This window comes from Xiphophorus maculatus, chromosome 17 (genome assembly GCF_002775205.1).
Source record: "Xiphophorus maculatus strain JP 163 A chromosome 17, X_maculatus-5.0-male, whole genome shotgun sequence".
NCBI lineage: Eukaryota > Metazoa > Chordata > Actinopteri > Cyprinodontiformes > Poeciliidae > Xiphophorus > Xiphophorus maculatus.
This window is the reverse complement of record NC_036459.1, coordinates 4,639,905-4,659,795: the sequence shown is the minus strand read 5'-3', so window position 1 is coordinate 4,659,795 and position 19,891 is coordinate 4,639,905. Positions and strand designations below refer to the sequence as shown.

Below are 19,891 nucleotides of genomic sequence, written 5' to 3'. Positions count from 1 at the left end.
AGAGTTATTGCTCGAAAACATGGTAAATATCCAACAAATACATTATTTTGTAATTTGAGGTTTTTGAAATTCAATGATTTAGTTGATTATAATATTTTGTTGGTTATGTATAAGGCACATCTAAAAACATTACCCTTAAACATCCAAAAAAATTTTGAAAAGAGAGAGAGTGGTTATAACCTTAAGGGGACACAGATTTTTAAGAAACCTAAATTCAGAACCTGTTTGAAAGAACGATGTACTTCGATACAAGGAGTCAAACTGTGGAACGACCTGCAAAACGATGTTAAAAATGCTAAATCATTACACATGTTTAAAAGAATGTTAAAGATTGTTTTTTTGAAGAAGTATGAAATAGTATAAAGTCAAAGTATAGTATTGTTCAGTTGAGATTGATGATTGACCTTGTTTTTTTGGTCTTCCTTTGTTTTCTTTTTTTTGTCACATAAGACAAATCAAAAAAAATTTTAGTTTTTTTTTTGTTTTTTGTTTGTTTGTTTTTTGTTGTTTTGATCCATAGTTGAGAAAAAGGGGCAGATATTATAAGATTATTTTCTTCTTTCTGCTACCTTTCATTTCATTTTTTTAAATTATTTTATTTTTTTTCCTTGTATTAAAAATTTTTTTTTATTTGTATTGAATGAAATGAATAAAAGAACTACTACTACTACTACTACATTTCTAATTAGCTTACACACTGGTGGTCGGTATTGACTCAGGTTAATAATGTGCGGATCTTCTCGTATTGTGTGCTTGCTAAAAGAAAAGAATAAATAAAGAGGGATTTAAAAAGCAGGTGTCATGCAGGCTTAATGATTTTTAATTTGCTTTTAATTAACCCTTTAATTCCAAGGTGATGTATTTACTGACAGATTTTACATGCTGTTTAGAAATAATGGTTCCGACACATGCATAAAAAGCTTAGAAACATGCACACACACCCACAAAAGGCAACGCTTCAACTTTGCAATAAAATGAGGTCGCCTCTTTCTGCTGACACAGATTTTTTTTTTAACTATTACAATTAAGGGATTTGAGGCAGTGATCTCAATAATCCCTTAACTCTATGTTAATAAGTAAGGCCAGCAGAATCTCCCTACTGCTTGAGCTTGATGTTAGTATGCAGGGCAGGGTGGAGTTTAAGCCAGGCCTGGGTGTTTCATCCATGCCAGCAACGATATGGGCACAGGGATCAGACGTTGGCCTGTTTGCCCTCCGTACATCTCAAGGACATAGAGATTCTGGCTTTCTAACAAAGACTATTCATGAAGCTGAACTTGAATACACTAATGAAGGAACCAGTGGTTACCCTCTATTTATATGTATTGCCATATGAATTGATTGTTCTTGTTCATCCACTGTACAGAGTGTTTACCGTCTTCCTCAAACTGTAGTCCATATTCACAATACACATACAATGTATCGCCATAAGAAAGTGATAAAACTGGGTACACTTCCCATTCTCTTTGTCTGATGAAAACCACAGGAGGATATTTCCCTTTCTTCTTTTCCTGTCTACAACACAGCATGTTCATATCCTGAGCTGCTGCCAAGTCTTTCCCTAATATATTCGGCTGGTAGGGAGATAGAAAACACAAAAATATTAATGTCACTGAATTCATTTCATTATCTCCCAGCTCATACCGCACTTTTCATCTCCATGCATTATTTACTTCCTGACTGTGCGGCGGTGATCAATGTCATGAAGTTTATTTACCAGCAATTTATTGATCAGGTGATCAGGATCATTTTATTAAAGAACCTAAATGCCAACTGTAATAGCTGTTAGCTGCCAATATTGGATGGGAATGGTGCAGAGAACTACCTCATTTCAATTCATAAGGAAATCAATGTTATCCTCTGAGCTGAGGGTTGAAGAGTTAGAGGACAATATGCGAGAAGTAAAAGAAAGGAAATTTTGAGTTGTTTAGGTAATAAAAATGAAGGATTAACCTTCAAGCTTCTGTTCTGGCAATCAGTGAATTTTGAATTGATTTTAAGATTATTTTGGGAAATTTTATGACAGTTTTAAAGTTATTACTGCTTCAACCTATTAATAAGATTTGCCTTTATGCTGCAGATCCTTAATGCCTCGTTTTCAATAAGTGTTATGGCACGGGTTGACGTGGTTTGGTACACTATTGTGTCTGTTCCCGTTGTAAAAGTGGACCATACAACTGACCTGTATCATTCCATTCCTGGGCCAATGTCAGTTGCAGGTACATAGAGCAATCCTTCAATACAGTTAGGGTGGAGCTACAAGGACCACACACCAAAGTCTGTTGACTGGGGACAGAAAAATTTAACTGTTTGCAACAAGCTCAAAAAATATTATGTAGTGTGTCATGTACATCATCGTACCAACATGACCCAACATTGAGTATACTGGTTTATCATTTTTATTCCTGCCTGTCCAGTCAGAGTCCTGCTTTGGGTGGAATTATTCTCCTGGATTCCCAGGATCAAATAATAGCGTACCAAACCACACCGAACCAAACTATACTGCTCAGTTGAAAAGAAACATTAGATTCCTGAAATCTTGTGACTAGCAGAGAAAATTTAAGCTGAAACTCTGTGGGAAGCAAACCTAAAACAGCTGTTTACTCTGACTTTTATTAGTACTACTACTAATAATAATCTTAATTTTGCAACTTTAACATCTTTTGCACTTATTTCTTTTTAATGGCCACAAATATAAGCAAAAAAAGTAAACAATCCTGGAAATGATGTTTAATCTGGAAGAAAATGATTTTTAAATGTTAAAGATAACTTGCTGTTTGTTTCCACTGAACATTTAAGTGAATTCTAAGATTGAATGAGTAAGAGGAAAACTTTCAGCTGTTGCTGCACTGTTATCTCAACTTTTATTTCGATAGATAAATAGCTTTTTCACAAGAAGATTTTTCACAAGAAGATTTTTCTAAGTGTTAGTTTTCCATTAGGAGAAAATTGTAAAAATACAGCACAACTGAAATGTTATTTAAGATTAAAAGTGAAGTAATGGCAATAAGGAGGAGCAGCTGCAGGCAGGGACAGTTGGCAAAGAGAAAGGAGGAAAGTTTTTTTTGCCTTAGGCTCTGTTATAGATTTATGATAAATCAGAAACTGGGAAGCTTTAGGTTACCACAGGGTGTTGGTGCGCACATACATATCTAAAAACTTAAGATCCTTTTCATCTTCACACCTTACGCTGCTATAATTATGGGCCTTTCTCTCTTTTTGTTGCCATCGCCCACCCTCCCGCTCCCTTTTGCTTCAAACTATGCCAAGGGCTTTTACATTCGCAGCTCCCATTCTGCTTCCTACTCTCTGTCACTTTCCACATCTCCACCCTTCACACCTCCCACCAGTCTCTAATTATCAGATCTAAGTAGGTCCCCAAGAAGAAAAGGAGTCGGGGAAGAGTAGGGAGGAGAGCGAATCAGTGATGGGCTTGACGAGAAACATGAGATTGGTCATTGAGAAGGAATGAACCATAGGTGAACTGCACTGGCTGCTTTTTATATATATAAGTGTGACAAACGTGAAAAACGTGTTTTTTTACGTTTGTCACACTTAATAGATTCTGAACATAAAACTATTTTAAATATCAAAGACAACTCAAGCAAATGCAAAATGCATCTTTTAAATGATATTTGTGATTACTTTTCTCTTTATAGTCGTTCAGTTGAAGTCCTTGATTACATCCCCTGTCATTAACATTTACAACTTGAATCGCACCAACAGCTTCATACGAATGCACTTTCACAGGACACAGTTTCAGTCTTTTTTCTTCAAATCTGGTTCTCTGGTCTTTCTTCAGCAAGATGAAAGAATAAAGAGGTTAAAAGGAAATGAGGCTGAGAGGTTTTGCCACCATGTAGCAGACATCTCTGCTCTCACAAGTGTACAAGGCCATTCAGATAAATAGTCGTGTTTAATTAAATGGATTTATAGATGAAATTATATGCTTCGCAACATTTTCTGACAGTTCTCCACATTCCCCTAAATAATCCATTAAACAGGTTGTCAGTACTTTTCACAAAAAACACAGTAACTAGATGTGTTAATGAAAACTCTTTACAGTGTCTCACTTTAAAATTTGAAGTACAGAATGTAAGAATGTCTTAAAGCATGTCATTACCACATGAGAGAAGGTGATTTCTTTTTTTAGTTTTATTTTTCAATTCAATTCTTTAAAACTCACCAATGATTAGTTAATTTAAAGTAAATGGACATCAAGTACATTTCAAAAGATCCTTCAGGGTTGAAAATATATATTTCTGTTAATTTTGAAGTTTACAGCTTAGAGGTAAAGATTAAAGATTAAATATTACATAAAACTTACCATTTAAAAATGATTTCCATAGCATTTGGTCAAGCTGCTTTTGCATGAGTGACTGCATCAATGTGGCATAACCTGAAGGCAGTCAGTCTGTGAGGTGTATTGAAAGCCCTGTTTGCTTTAATATTAGACTTGTGCCTATTTGTATCATTGGGTCTGATGTATTTCACCTTCTTCTTGATAATACTCCTTACAATAGGCTGTCAATGATGAGTCCAGTCTGATACGAATATGTACATTAATCTAGAGTTTAATTATTTTTTATTGAGATGTACAATGTTCTTGCCATATAGAAGTGGGATATTAAGTATATTTATGTTAAGTGATGTCGTCTAAGTAGGCATCTGCGTAAACCACCGACTCTTGGGGTGTTTGCACTTAAGCATGTGGGGAATAATAATAAAACCGTGCACATTATATCAGCTAAACATCTACATAAATCTCAACAACAAGGAGCGACATCATAATTTTGAGCCAACTAGGAAGATATACAAGCTTCGTTTGTCTAAACACTTAAAAGTGAATACTGAAAATGTTCACATGCTGTTTTTTCAGTGCATCTTATTTTCTATTTTTTAGTTACAAACAGAAATCAAAGCTATGAAACAGAGAAATGCACATAAAAAATATGCAGTAATCAAAACTTTTATTATGCTTTTACCTTGTGCTTTTTTTTATTTCACAAAAACTAACGAGGCTTTTTGGCGTTTAGGCATTTTGCAGTTCTGAATTGGTGTCTATGGGGATATGTGCTTTGAAGTTAAAGGCTGATATGACATTAGTTTATGACTATAATAAAATGGGGATGTCCTGTGTGCGTGCACAGATATGCTAGGCAACATGGTTTCAGATCTTTAGTCACAAAGTAAATATATTCAGATGTTTTTTCTATCTCCAGACATGTTGCCATATTGAAACATTATTCAAGGTATGATTTGTCTGACTTTGTGGCTTCTGGCTAGGTTTTCCTCCTTAAACTGTAATGTAATTCTGAAGCTTTGGTTTTACTTTGTTTGCAAGTATGAAGCATTTCTAGGCAAAATTTCTGTTTATTTTCACACAAAAATATTGAGATTAATCTTGGCAAGGAAACCACTTAGTTTTAGTTGTTTTTAATTACCTTACCACCTCTTTATGTTTGCAACCTTTTTGAGCTGCAATAAACAAGTTTCCCCAAACATTTTACAAGCATAGAGAGCCTGATTGTATATAAAATAATATGTATTGCAGTCCAGGCAATTATTTGCATTATGTATGAGTAATATTGGAGTGATATTGGTGTACTAAGCTAACAATATGTAGCTAAAATAATAAATCATTAAGTAACAATAAATGTATGTTATCCATTGTATAACTGTAAAAATCAATTGCACATTAATCTAACAGCTTAAAATTGCTTTATTTTTTCTGTTTTAAATAAAAGGAAATTGGATCATCTACTGTTTTTATTTCAAATCGCATACTTTACTAAAATGCTAAGATATCATCCTTGTCTATGTGAAACAAAGTTTGTTGTATGTTTGAAACCAAATTATTATAACATGACCCTACACACGTTTATCTTAGCATGTGTGTGTAAAATTCAGTCTCATCATCACTTCACAGCACTATCCCTGTAGATCTGTGTCTTAAAGATTCCAGTCAGGCGCTGTGTTAAGTCATACTCCAGTGCTTTCCGTGTTTTCATTTCCACAAACCAGATCAGATTTATTGTCCCCATTGTTCATGTCTATTAACTGGAAAAGATGTGATTAAAAATGGATTGCATCTCTCTTTGCTCACCCGCTCATTTTCATTCTCCAAATATGACCCTTCGTTCTTAGGAAAATGAGATTTGGAAGAGCAAACACACAGTCACCGCCACCTTCCTCTCCTCCACCGCTGAACTCACCCCCCTCTGTGTGTCATTTATCTATAATGACTTTGTGAATGGTGTCACAGAGCGTTCGGCTCTCTCACCACGTGATTGAGTCACTCACTAGTCAGTCACTCACTCAGCCTACCCAAATCAAGTGGCTTTTAATGAACTTCAAACAAGTGTTATCGCACAGTTCAACGTGTGCTCTGCTTCAACCCCTCTCCCTGGTGCTCCCCCTCCCCGGCTCCATCCGTTAGGGGGCTTCTCTTATCTGCTCCCTTTCTTTTCACCCTCTTTGCACTTCTCTCTTAGACATACTAAAGCTTTCCCTGTCACATGCGCTTAATGGTGTTCCTGCCGCTTTCAGTTTGGGTCTTCTTTTGTTGTTCCTCTCTCTGCTAGCCTGTTTTCCCTTCTCTTCCCTTTCTGCTGCCCTTCTGCAAAACACACGGAACATTTTGCAATGTGTTCAGGGAAGTGTTGTTCTGTATTTATTATGCTTACCTGTCTTTACCCCCCTTCCGTTTTACCTTACATGTATTCTTGTCAGATTATCCTGCTGTCCTAGTGCTATGTGTGTTACTTGTTGTCCTGTCACTTTGTCCTATGCCATCTGTTCATCCTTTAACATCCCTTTCACTTTTTTTTCTGTTTTTGATCCCTCCCTCTCTCTGTATCTGTCATTCATTGTTATTAGCCTACTTAGACAGGAGGCAAACTTATATTGGAAATGCCTGCGAAATCTTTTGTTTCTTAAAAATACAAGAAAAAAACATGCATCTTGGATATCTAGCAAATTAGAATTAAAGCTCTTCCTTAAGTGTCTGCTTCAATGTATAATTGATGCTTCCATCCTTAGGATAGTATCAGTAGAGTAGAGAGCAGACTTGTCCTTCATTTTCTGAATGTGAACAGGTCTGTCATTTAATTAGAATATCAGTATGCATGCTTCATCACGAAAACCAAGGAACACACAAAATAGGTCAGGGATCAAATGTGGAGAAGTTTAAAGCAGAGCACAATTTCTGAATAATAATCAAAGCTTTGAACATCTCAGAGCACTGTTAAGTCCGTTATCTGAAAATAGAGTACGGCACAACTGCAAACTTACCAAAACATAGCCATCCACCTACAACTAACAGACTGAATAAGAAGTCCACCAATCAGAGAAGCAGCCAATAGACCCACAGTAACTCCGGAAGAGCTACAAAGATCCACAGCTGGAGTAGATTAATATTTTGACAGTCATGTGTTAGTTGTGTTCTCCACCAATCTGGATATTATCTCAAGAAAAAATCCACAGTTGACAGTGGATTTGTGTGGATCTGTCATATAAATCATATATATAATCTTAATTTTAAAATGTTGAACGGGTTGGAGTAATTTTTACACATTTTTAAGTGTATTTTTTGTGACCACATATTCAGTTTATAAAGTGGATTAAATTTTTCTCATGTAACATGCTGCCATCCTTACACTGAAATATCTTTCAGTCAGGTTTCTCACTGTGTACTTTTAGTACAGTATTCAAAAACACACATGCTGCCATAGTAATTTAATATTACTCATATATTATAAATGATAACCCAACATTGATGTTTGTTTCAGGGCTGTCCACAGTTGCTGCCTGCAGACAGGATACTGGTTCCAGTCAATGTGGTAAAGCCCATCACCCTGCGGGCCAAGAACCTACCCCAGCCACAGTCTGGGCAGAGGGGCTACGAGTGCCTCCTAACCATCCAGGGAAATGAGCACAGAGTACCTGCCCTGCGCTTTAACAGCTCCTCAGTGCAATGTCAAAACACATCGGTAAGAATTAGCATCAGCAATGGCTCACATTAGCTCACCTAACCAGTTTCAGTAAAGACTCCCTGTATTTGCCATCAAAATTTGTACTCCTTTCACTGATATTTCCACTGTTATAAGGTAAGTTAAGTTTTTCTGATATAAAGGGATTATATGAGACAAGAGCCTAACTATGCCTCCCCTTTATTGAGGCTCCATCCTTTCAATGAATAATGCATTGACAGCAAGTATAAAAGGCTTTATGCTTGTCGTGATGCTAATCGCCTGTTGATACAATAACATTCCATCTTCCTGTCTATCTTCATCACTCTGCATGTGTGTGTGTTAATGTGTGCGTGTCAAGATGTCGGTGGGATTGGGTGTGTAATCACAGTACAGGGCAAACATTGTAGTTTGATTGAGCTGTGAAAGAGGGAAACTGTAATTTAGCAGAAAATTATGATTCTAGCACCGTGCTGCTGGTGTTACAGAACCAAATGAAAAATAATCTAATCTTTGAACGCTCTCTGGTGTGTGTGTGTGTGTGTGTGTGTGTGTGTTCGCTGAGTATAAAGCCACCTGTTGTTGCTGATGTATTTTTGGGATGAAAGAGGAAATCGGGCACTAAAGGCATTTGAACACAGAAATAATACACAGTATAAATATTTCCCTCTCTCCCTGCAATGCCACTCATTCCTTCTCTGGTTGCCATGGTTATAGTATTTCTACGATGGGATGGAGATGAGCAGTCTTCCTGTGGAGCTGACCGTCATCTGGAACGGAGATTTCAGCATTGATAACCCCGCCCACAACAAAGGTGAGCATTCAGACAGATGCAGGCATTGGTGTGATCATGTGCAGCGACACATGGAAACACATCTGCTCACCAACTTATTCACTTTACACTTAGTCCAACGTGGTCTCCTGACAAACTTGCATCGAGATATATACAGTGGGTCTGCTGCCTCCCAATTGTTGCCCTTGCAGCCTGTCTCCATAGCAACAGGTGGTGGTGTGCTGAGGTGAAGCATCTATTTCCTGATGTTGCCATGAAGAGTGGTTAACTTAAACACATCCTCCTTTTTTTCCCCGATTCTTTTATTTATTTATTTTTGCCTTGTCTATCTTTTTCCCATATGGCTGCATTGCAAATTACTGTTCTAACTCTCTGGGTTATACTTTATTTGTTTCTCTGCAATATTATTATTTCTTTTTTTTTCCGTAGGACTTTTGTGATAAAATTTTCTTTGTCCTTTACTGCCTTCCTTAGTTTTGCCAAACTCCTCCTATTGCTGTAGACTTATAAATGGAAAACTACAGCAGTTTAAAACAAAAAAATAAATATATTGGTGCATCCTGATAAATTGTATCATTTAAAAGTTTATTTTATAAATCAAATTCAAAAAGACAATAATATAGAGATTTGCTCTACATCAATGGACATATTGGAAGTACTTTATTTGTCAGTTTTGATCCATATGGCTTATAGTTAATAATAACCCAAAATTTAGCTTAAAAGTGGAGTTTTAATACAGACATGTTATGCTACGGTCTATACAATATTGGGAAAGACTGATGAATTGTCAGCTTCCCAGCAGATATCCAACCTCCAGAAGACATTGCTAATGCAGATAGCTGTTCACTGAGCAAAGTACCCAAGCGTGTTAGTAGAAGGTTAAGTGGAAGGAAAAAGCGTTAAGAAGTCCAGTAAACATAGTCATCCACCACGGAAATTTGCAACACTTCATGCTTACAAGCTCATCAGTTGTTGGTTTTATTTTGCAGTGTGACATGCCACCTTCACAAATTGTCAAAAGTACCAAAGCCAGCTTAAATAATCATGGTACCCTGTATTTGTTCGGCCAGGAAACTTGTTTGACTTATACACCATTGAGAGTATTTGGGGTATTATCCAGAAGAAGATGAGAGACACCAGGCTTGACAAGCTGAAGGGTTCTATTAAAAGCAACCTGGGTTTGCTTAATACCTCAGAGCTGGAGGCTGATTACCTTCATTGATGCTACATTTATAAGCATGAGTAGTGCAATAACAACCTGTAAATGCACTCACTGAACCAAATAGTGAGTGCATTTATGGTACAGTGCATGGACATGCTTTTTTGTAAAAAGATGTTTTGTATGAAATATTTCTCAGGAACTGAATTCGGTGGTTTTCATTACCTGTAAGGCATAATCATAAGAATTTCAAGGGTGAAACTCTAGGAAAATAACGCTTTGTGTATAATGAATATGCAAAATGTATTAACTTGGCTTTCTGAATGTAATAACTGAAATCATTTGTACTGTCATTTATTTAAATTCACCTGTACTTTAAAAATTATCAATCTCTACAAACAGCTCTAATTTATTTCCCCTTCCTGTATTTACAGGAAGTAAACAACACACTGTGGGCTATCCTGATTTTTTTTTTGTATCTGACTTATCTGTGAAATGAAGATTTGCTGCTGACTTTTTTAATATGTGCCTTTGAGTTGCACTTGTTCAATTTGGCCACTGTAAATTCACTACTGCAAACAGTTTATGCTATACCAGGAAAACATTAGTAGGTGGTGGGTTCTAGTTCTCTGAAAGGCAACCCCTTGTTTTCTCCAAAGGCAGGGGAGTCAGGCTCATGAAATTTATTGTTAAAATGTGGATTATATGCCAAAATGACACTGCGCTGCAAGGCAAACTTTGTAGGGTGTTTGTGGTTGTGTTTATATGTGTCTGTGTAAAAAACACATCTGCAAAAATATATCCTTGAGTGTGAGTGCAGAATCAAAGAGGCAACAAAAGTTACAAAGGAGATGCTTGAAATGGAGAACGCTTCTTAAACCGCCTCCTACCTTTGTTTGCCTGCGGAGGAAGCATCTCTCGGGGCATTTTTTGATGGGCACTTCACACACACGCATCTAATGGCAATTAAAAGAGAAAATGGCTGGTCTGTTGCCATGGAGATGAGATGTTAAATGTGTGGTGGGTGATGAGAGGCAGGAGACAGCATTGTAGGAAACCCGGTGAGGCAAGGCAGGAGGGAATGCGAGTGTATGGAGATGGAGATGGCAGGAATAATGAGATATTTGTAAGAGTTCAGGTTGTGTACAGTGGTCTAGCCTTTTTTAAGTGATTTCTCCAGAATAACTTGATCTCCTTTCCCTCCACATTTTCTTTGTCTGCCTTTATTTCTTACTGCACAGTTCATCTTTATAAGTGTGATGCTCAGCGTGGAAGCTGCGGTTTATGTCTGAAAGCAGACCCACTGTTTGGGTGTGTTTGGTGCAAGGGAGAGAACCGCTGCACCCTCAAGCAACACTGCCTCCTCCCAGAGAACCAGCTGCTCGAGCCCAACGGGATCAACAGCAAATGCACCAACCCCAAAATCACTCAGGTGAGACAAAAACACCAGGAGAAACATGCATGTCATACAAAACAATACCCAAAAAGCAGTGAAGTGTGTTTAAAATGGTGAGTGGTCAGAATTCATATAAAGCATTTGGGAGCACAGCACATTTTATTTCATAGCAAAACATGACTAAGAAGCATCACGCTTCTTATCCACTGTACAGAAAACTCTTTAGTCATTCCACATATGGCAGTGTCCACATTTTTCTGAACCAGCTCAAATATTTACTGTAAAACTGACAAAAATGGTTGAAGATGTAGCTTTTCTGTGAATCATGTCTTTGTATAACTTGTGTTATACAAAGACATGAATTGCACTCCTTCCTGATGAGAGTCAGGTAAATAGTGACTGACCTAATTAACACTGCAAAAGCATTCATGTTAATATTGTTTTTTTATTTATCAGGTTAAAACCACAAAGGCCTGAGGCCTTTACAGAACATATACACTTATATATAATCAAATTACGTGTTGAGGTTTGTACAGATGTCAAATTCAACTACAGAGCCAATGACCTGCAACTTTAAGTTCCATGTTTGCTTCAATGCACCTGAATCAAAATATCAAGCAGAATTTTTTAGAATGTGAATCCATATTAAGGAGATAATTCAGCTGTTTGATTTCTGTGTCGGCCCAGGAAAACCTCTAGAAGTTGCAGGACATTGGTCATTGAAGGAGTGAAGTTTGACACTTCTGGTCTAACACACAAAATCCATAAAAAATACTTTGCCTTTGTTTTTTCTCTTTATGCAACAATTCAATTCACACACTGAATTGAAGGAATTGGACTTCAGTTTCACATGTTCGCAAATAATGTTAACCTAGAAAACTAAAAAATAATAAATAAAACACATGAATTCTTACAAAAAGAAAAAAAAATGCTTTACACCCTTTGTGCCTCTTAAAGCAGTAAAGTCAGTCTGCTTCAGTCTATCACTGGGGCTCTGCAGTGTTTGTTTTCACTCAAAGCAGTGGATTTATTGAAGGAGATGGGACTGTATGTCTTTTTGCATCCCTGAGGCTGCAGTCAGGACATATTGCAGCCTTCTCATCTCCCCCATAAAAACTGTGAGCAATGTGGAGTGAGGACTTTCCCAAGACTAGCCAGCCTTTAATGCATTGTAATGCAGTAAATTATAATGACATCTCCCACCAACAATATGAGAGAGTGACTCGCATATCAAGATAAAAAGAAAAGGAGAAGTGATTGTTTGCCTCTACGAAACCGTTAATTATCTTGTCAAAGTCAAAAATTTAATCAAAGCCATACTTTGTCTCCCTCCTTTTTTCTTTTTTTCCTCCCCCTCTATTTCTCTTTAGTCAACCCTCTTAAGTCAAATATATTTTATAATGAATTGGGAGCCACAAGGCATTGTGTGCAATTTTTTTTTAACTGAATGTATTGCAACCCTTTCCCAAATGGCTTTTTTCCATCAAGAAATCTGTGGGGAGTATTATTAATCAGAGGCATTGAACAATTTCTTAACAATATCTCCTATTTGGCAGACTCCAGACTTCTTCATGACTTGGCTTAAACTTAGCTTAATATCCTTCCAAGTTCATCTATTTCAAGTTGTTTTATTACACTACATTTTTAAATAATCAAACCATAGTAATTAATTTTTTTGATACTTTTAGTGTATGGAGTAGGTTTCTATAATATCTTAACAATGTTGTGCTCCAAGATAAACCCACTCATTTGCTCAGCACTCTACCTGCCATGTGAAAACCACAGGGGGGTCACTTTGCCACATATACACAGAGCTGAGAAATGGGAAGAGCTGCCATTGCAGCTGGCTCTGGTCTGCAGCCTGGAGGACTTGTACTTGGCAGAGACTGATGGGGACAGACTACTCTGTCTCTGTTTGTAACATCTATCCATCTGGACAGGCTTGATGATGTGTACTCACCCATGCACACCCCCACACGCGTGCACGCACGCACACACACACTGCCTGGCCAAAAGGTAGTTTTGTAAGAAGTGGTAATGAATGTTGCAAACACATTACCTGCAATGAGAGATGCTTTTGATTACTGTGGTGATATCTCCCGATGTCAGGATCTATGTTGATCTGAGTTTATCTGACTGTTGTAAACTTGAAATACACATTTAAAAAAGGACTTGATGTGGACCCCAAAGCTTCTTTAACCTCTGGAGCGTTCATTTTGTAGTTAATTGTCTCTTTATTTGGAATATGTGCGAACACAAACATTAGCACTTTTCCCCTGAAAGCTCAACAAACCAAGCCTAATTATTCGGTTTAATTGCTCACCTTAGGAATCTATTGGTTCTGAATAGGTACTATGTTAATACACTGATTCCACAATCCAGCACTAATGAGCAATGCATTTTTAGAAGAGCTCCTGAAATGCTCGTGGCATTTGGGAAGTAATTACTGTGGCAAGCAAAGAATGCTTGAGGTACTTATTGTATAATCTTATATATAATCAAATTACGTGTTGAGGTTTGTACAGATGTCAAATTCAACTACAGAGCCAATGACCTGCAACTTTAAGTTCCATGTTTGCTTCAATGCACCTGAATCAAAATATCAAGCAGAATTTTTTAGAATGTGAATCCATATTAAGGAGATAATTCAGCTGTTTGATTTCTGTGTCGGCCCAGGAAAACCTCTAGAAGTTGCAGGACATTGGTCATTGAAGGAGTGAAGTTTGACACTTCTGGTCTAACACACAAAATCCATAAAAAATACTTTGCCTTTGTTTTTTCTCTTTATGCAACAATTCAATTCACACACTGAATTGAAGGAATTGGACTTCAGTTTCACATGTTCGCAAATAATGTTAACCTAGAAAACTAAAAAATAATAAATAAAACACATGAATTCTTACAAAAAGAAAAAAAAATGCTTTACACCCTTTGTGCCTCTTAAAGCAGTAAAGTCAGTCTGCTTCAGTCTATCACTGGGGCTCTGCAGTGTTTGTTTTCACTCAAAGCAGTGGATTTATTGAAGGAGATGGGACTGTATGTCTTTTTGCATCCCTGAGGCTGCAGTCAGGACATATTGCAGCCTTCTCATCTCCCCCATAAAAACTGTGAGCAATGTGGAGTGAGGACTTTCCCAAGACTAGCCAGCCTTTAATGCATTGTAATGCAGTAAATTATAATGACATCTCCCACCAACAATATGAGAGAGTGACTCGCATATCAAGATAAAAAGAAAAGGAGAAGTGATTGTTTGCCTCTACGAAACCGTTAATTATCTTGTCAAAGTCAAAAATTTAATCAAAGCCATACTTTGTCTCCCTCCTTTTTTCTTTTTTTCCTCCCCCTCTATTTCTCTTTAGTCAACCCTCTTAAGTCAAATATATTTTATAATGAATTGGGAGCCACAAGGCATTGTGTGCAATTTTTTTTTAACTGAATGTATTGCAACCCTTTCCCAAATGGCTTTTTTCCATCAAGAAATCTGTGGGGAGTATTATTAATCAGAGGCATTGAACAATTTCTTAACAATATCTCCTATTTGGCAGACTCCAGACTTCTTCATGACTTGGCTTAAACTTAGCTTAATATCCTTCCAAGTTCATCTATTTCAAGTTGTTTTATTACACTACATTTTTAAATAATCAAACCATAGTAATTAATTTTTTTGATACTTTTAGTGTATGGAGTAGGTTTCTATAATATCTTAACAATGTTGTGCTCCAAGATAAACCCACTCATTTGCTCAGCACTCTACCTGCCATGTGAAAACCACAGGGGGGTCACTTTGCCACATATACACAGAGCTGAGAAATGGGAAGAGCTGCCATTGCAGCTGGCTCTGGTCTGCAGCCTGGAGGACTTGTACTTGGCAGAGACTGATGGGGACAGACTACTCTGTCTCTGTTTGTAACATCTATCCATCTGGACAGGCTTGATGATGTGTACTCACCCATGCACACCCCCACACGCGTGCACGCACGCACACACACACTGCCTGGCCAAAAGGTAGTTTTGTAAGAAGTGGTAATGAATGTTGCAAACACATTACCTGCAATGAGAGATGCTTTTGATTACTGTGGTGATATCTCCCGATGTCAGGATCTATGTTGATCTGAGTTTATCTGACTGTTGTAAACTTGAAATACACATTTAAAAAAGGACTTGATGTGGACCCCAAAGCTTCTTTAACCTCTGGAGCGTTCATTTTGTAGTTAATTGTCTCTTTATTTGGAATATGTGCGAACACAAACATTAGCACTTTTCCCCTGAAAGCTCAACAAACCAAGCCTAATTATTCGGTTTAATTGCTCACCTTAGGAATCTATTGGTTCTGAATAGGTACTATGTTAATACACTGATTCCACAATCCAGCACTAATGAGCAATGCATTTTTAGAAGAGCTCCTGAAATGCTCGTGGCATTTGGGAAGTAATTACTGTGGCAAGCAAAGAATGCTTGAGGTACTTATTGTCTTCAGAAGTAGTTAGTCAGTAGTTGGCACTCTTAAAAATGATCAACTTTGCAATCTTGGTATTTAGTGCAGTGTCATAGTCATGCATTGCTGTGGTTTTCATATTTATTTGTTTTGTAAAACTTGACAATTGTATTGACAATATGGCTGAGGTCTCATTGGTTACTCAATAAAGTATTCAAACTAGAACTTTTTAACATTTGGTTGCTATCTGACCAAAATAATGTATGTAAAACATGCGGTTCCAGTTGATTGTTTTAGGGGTAACAGAGAAAAAAAAGGCTGTATAGTAAACGGTTTAAAAAATGTGAAAGGTTTGCGCTATCAGTGCTTTTGTACAATAAACTGACAGAAAGAGAAGATTTAAACTGCATTGGATAACCTGTTAAGAGACAGACAAGAAGAGACTCAACCTCACTGGTATAAACATATCAACTCTGTCGCAGGATGAAGTTTTCACATTTTCTGCAAACTATTGCACAGAAAACACTTTGTTTTAAATGTTTAAATGAGCAAAATTACAGAAATAATCAAGATTTGGATCCCAACAGATCAACCCTCTGCGCGGTCCCAGGGAAGGTGGCACACTTGTGACTATCCGTGGTGAAAATCTTGGACTGGACTTCAGAGAGATTCAGGGTAATGTGAAGGTGGCTGACGTGGACTGCACCCCCATACGTGATGGTTACATACCTGCGGAACAGTAAGTCATATTTTTAACTATAGAATAATTTAGCAATCAAATTCTCCTTCTTTTTGCAATGTACATTAATTACCACTTTTTACTTGAAATTGTTGTCAAACTGATTTCATTTTTATATCCAAAACTATTTGAGAGGAAACTTGGGTGTGCATGAAGTGCATAAAACTTGAATACTAAGTGTACCTTGGAGCACAATTCATACATTTATCATTTCTAGTGACAAACACTCAAGCAGCTGCACATATATTTGTCCTTACAGTCCAATAATCATTTTAGACATTTCTGGAGGTCAGATTTAGTTGACGTTCCAGTTTAATCCACAGCTAAGGCTTCTTGCAGGTGCCATCTGTCAAATTAGTTTAAAGTTGGCTTATCAACAGACGCAGCTCTTCTGCTTAGAAAGAAAGTTGTGGGCCAGCACTTCCTTAGTAAGTGCTGACCCAGCAGAAGTAGCTGTAACTGAGGTCATATGCAAAAGGTAGACTTTTTGCTTTTTCTCCCTCAAGTTTGCCAATTATAGGAGGTAAAGTTACTACCAAATGGTGCATCATATAAGGTTTTTCTCACAATGTAAGCTCTTCTTGATCAGTTTCCTCTTTACTTTGTTTCAAAGCTAAAATAATTTCAGTGTGAATTTCTATGCATTCTTTTGTAATTCAAATGTTTTCTTGCAGGATTGTTTGTGAGATGGGGCGAGCAGAGCTGAGCCAGTATACTGGGAACATACAGGTGTGTGTTGGTGTTGGAGCATGCAGACCAGAATTTATGGCAACATCATCCAAGTACTATTACTTTGTGGTGAGTGTTTATTTTAATTTGAGATTTTCTTTCATATCACAGTTTTAAAATTTTAGTCACATGATTGTAAAAAAAAAAAAACTCTGCACATGTGACTTACTGCATTTTGACTTTCTTCCAGAATTGTATTCATTTTAGCGCCTTGATGTCAGGCGTTCTCTGTTCTCACAGGTGCTAATACTGTATATGTTGCGGTTTTGTGGCTCCGTTTCCACATGATAACTTTTCTCTCATGTGTGGATCAGTTGAGACACATGACTGGCACTCACTAATGAGTTTAAGATGAGGCAGAAGAGCTGATATTTCTAAAAGCATTTTCTGACACGAACTCATAAAGAAACACATTACACCCTCTGCTGTGTTCTTTCAATACTCTCCCAGCACACAGTCACCAACACAGTTCCACATTCTGGGATAAATTTCCAGTGGTTGCTTTTATGGACTTGTTTATATGCTAAAGTATCATTTTTACTGTTACCCTTCAAAGGATACTGGCCAAGGTTTATTTCTCAATGAGGCCCGTCTTCACAGAGGTATGAGATGCTACATCTAAACATGCAACACAACAGGCTTTAGATGGGACCATAAGAATGCCAGATGGCTTCATAATAGATTGGTACGATGTCCAGCTTCGACTGGACTTGATTAACTACTGCTGTGGCAATTGTATAATGTTTCCAACATGTTATTGCCTGTGCCTATTGCCAGTGGGATCTGCGGCTACAGATTGTAGTACATTTTATCCAGTAATGTTCAATAAACAAGAATGATGAGATGGCTATTATGGCTTTCTGCCTAAACTTTTTCTGTGAAAAGGAACAGTTCTTTAAACAGATTTGTTTTTAACTTTTTATTCTTTATTTTACTGCTTTTTGTGCTCTTGGTGCTAGGTGGTAAGTTAAGCTTCAAAACGCAGAAGCAAGATTTTTAAAAAACCTTGTAGGCATTTTAAAAAATTAAAAATGCCTATCTCTTATTTTCATCAAAAGTTTAAAAACTTTTTTCCAGCCTTTTATCTGCAATATTTGTTTTCTTACATCAGCATGATTCTTTTTAATGTGACTGATCTTACTATGCAACTCCCAACATAGATCCCACGAATTACCGGGCTGAAGCCGAGCCGTGGTCCAGTCTCCGGGGGAACAATTGTCAACATCACAGGCAGCCATTTGGATGCTGGGAGCAACGTGTCAATTATGTTTAAGGACCAGCCGTGCACTTACTTGAGGTTAGTGGGAACATGCCTCGGTTGACCCTGCCAGTCACTCTTCAAAGACTCAATTAAAAAGCTCAGTCAAAGTCGGTTTTCATCAAAGCGTAGGCAGTTAATGGCTCTGACAGTTCTGGTTCTGAGCTGCATAGAGAAAAAATAAAGTCATCTTGAAAAAGGTTGTATTATCAGTATTCAAGCTGATGAGTTTATTCAATAACCCATGTACTCAGCTCCACATTATCATCCATGGTAACACACAGGGTTATTAAATAGTTTTTGTTTTTTAAATGATTGTGAAACTTTCAAGAGAAAAAACTATTTAAAAAAAGCTACATTATTACCTCTCAATGTCATCGTTTTCCTTAATGGTTCCACAGCGTTATCCATACATAGCAGTTTTATTTAGCTAATTCTGTACTGCTACTTTCTAGGAGGGGTGGACAGTGGCTAACCTGCCGAACACATGCCTCTCTGCATGGAATCGGGAGGGTATCTGTGTCTGTGAGCATAGATAAGGCCCAACTCCAGAAAGATCTGCAGTTTGAATATGTGGAGGATCCCACTATAACAAAGATTGAGCCAGAGTGGAGCATCTACAGGTATGTCACCAGGAAGAACGTATCTCTGTTGAACAGGCCTCAGGCTTATTAAGTTAAAATAAATGATTTAAAAATACCTTTAAAATTTTATATGTCTTAGTAAACCTACAGCATCTCTTTTGCATCCCACAGTTATTTGCTACATTTACACATCTTTATTTTTTTTTTCATATTTTGTCAACTCATTTATTTTGATAATCCTTAAAACAATCAAGTGAAGGCAGTATGGTTCAACTGCAAACCTATCAAGACATGGCCATGATCAACTCGGTTAACTGTCTAAGGTCAACCAAGGTATGCAGAGTTATACTGCACAGCAGCCTTGCAGCATCTCCACAGCATCATGCTTTGGGGATGCTTTTCATCAGAAGGGTTACTGGAGCTGCTCAGAGTTGATGGATGGAGAAAAACACAGGTCAATCCTGGAAGAAGACCTGTTAGAGGCTGCAAAAGACTGGAGGCTAATGCGGACGTTTAATATCCAGCATACTTCTGAAGTATGTTACAGAAGTATGTGTCTGTAACATACTTCCACAGCTGCTGAGGAATTGCTTTTAATCAAAAACGGGCCTCGTCAGTGGACAGTTTTGAAAGAAATTAACATGTGATGACAGTTAAAATTGACTATTTAGAAATGTTTCCATCCAATCTGACTGAGTTTGAGCTACATATTGCTACATAATACATAACGATTTGGTGGTTGTAAAGAATGTGAAAAGGTTCAAGGCATACTTTAGTAATTTGTATGTCAAATCACAATTTGTCAAAACAATCTCTGAAATATTGCCT

At 37.3% G+C, this 19,891-nt stretch overlaps 1 protein-coding gene across 1 annotated transcript in view; it reads left to right on the top strand.

Moving 5' to 3' along the window:
- The window catches only part of plxna4 (plexin A4), a 248,239-nt gene that overhangs the window by 161,732 nt on the left and 66,616 nt on the right, over positions 1-19,891 (top strand). The window contains exons 10-16 of the mRNA XM_023350185.1: positions 7,791-7,991; positions 8,688-8,784; positions 11,164-11,354; positions 16,341-16,492; positions 17,167-17,290; positions 18,382-18,518; positions 18,935-19,102. Of these exons, the coding sequence (XP_023205953.1) occupies positions 7,791-7,991; positions 8,688-8,784; positions 11,164-11,354; positions 16,341-16,492; positions 17,167-17,290; positions 18,382-18,518; positions 18,935-19,102 (1,070 nt within the window). The remainder of the gene's footprint in view (positions 1-7,790; positions 7,992-8,687; positions 8,785-11,163; positions 11,355-16,340; positions 16,493-17,166; positions 17,291-18,381; positions 18,519-18,934; positions 19,103-19,891) is intronic.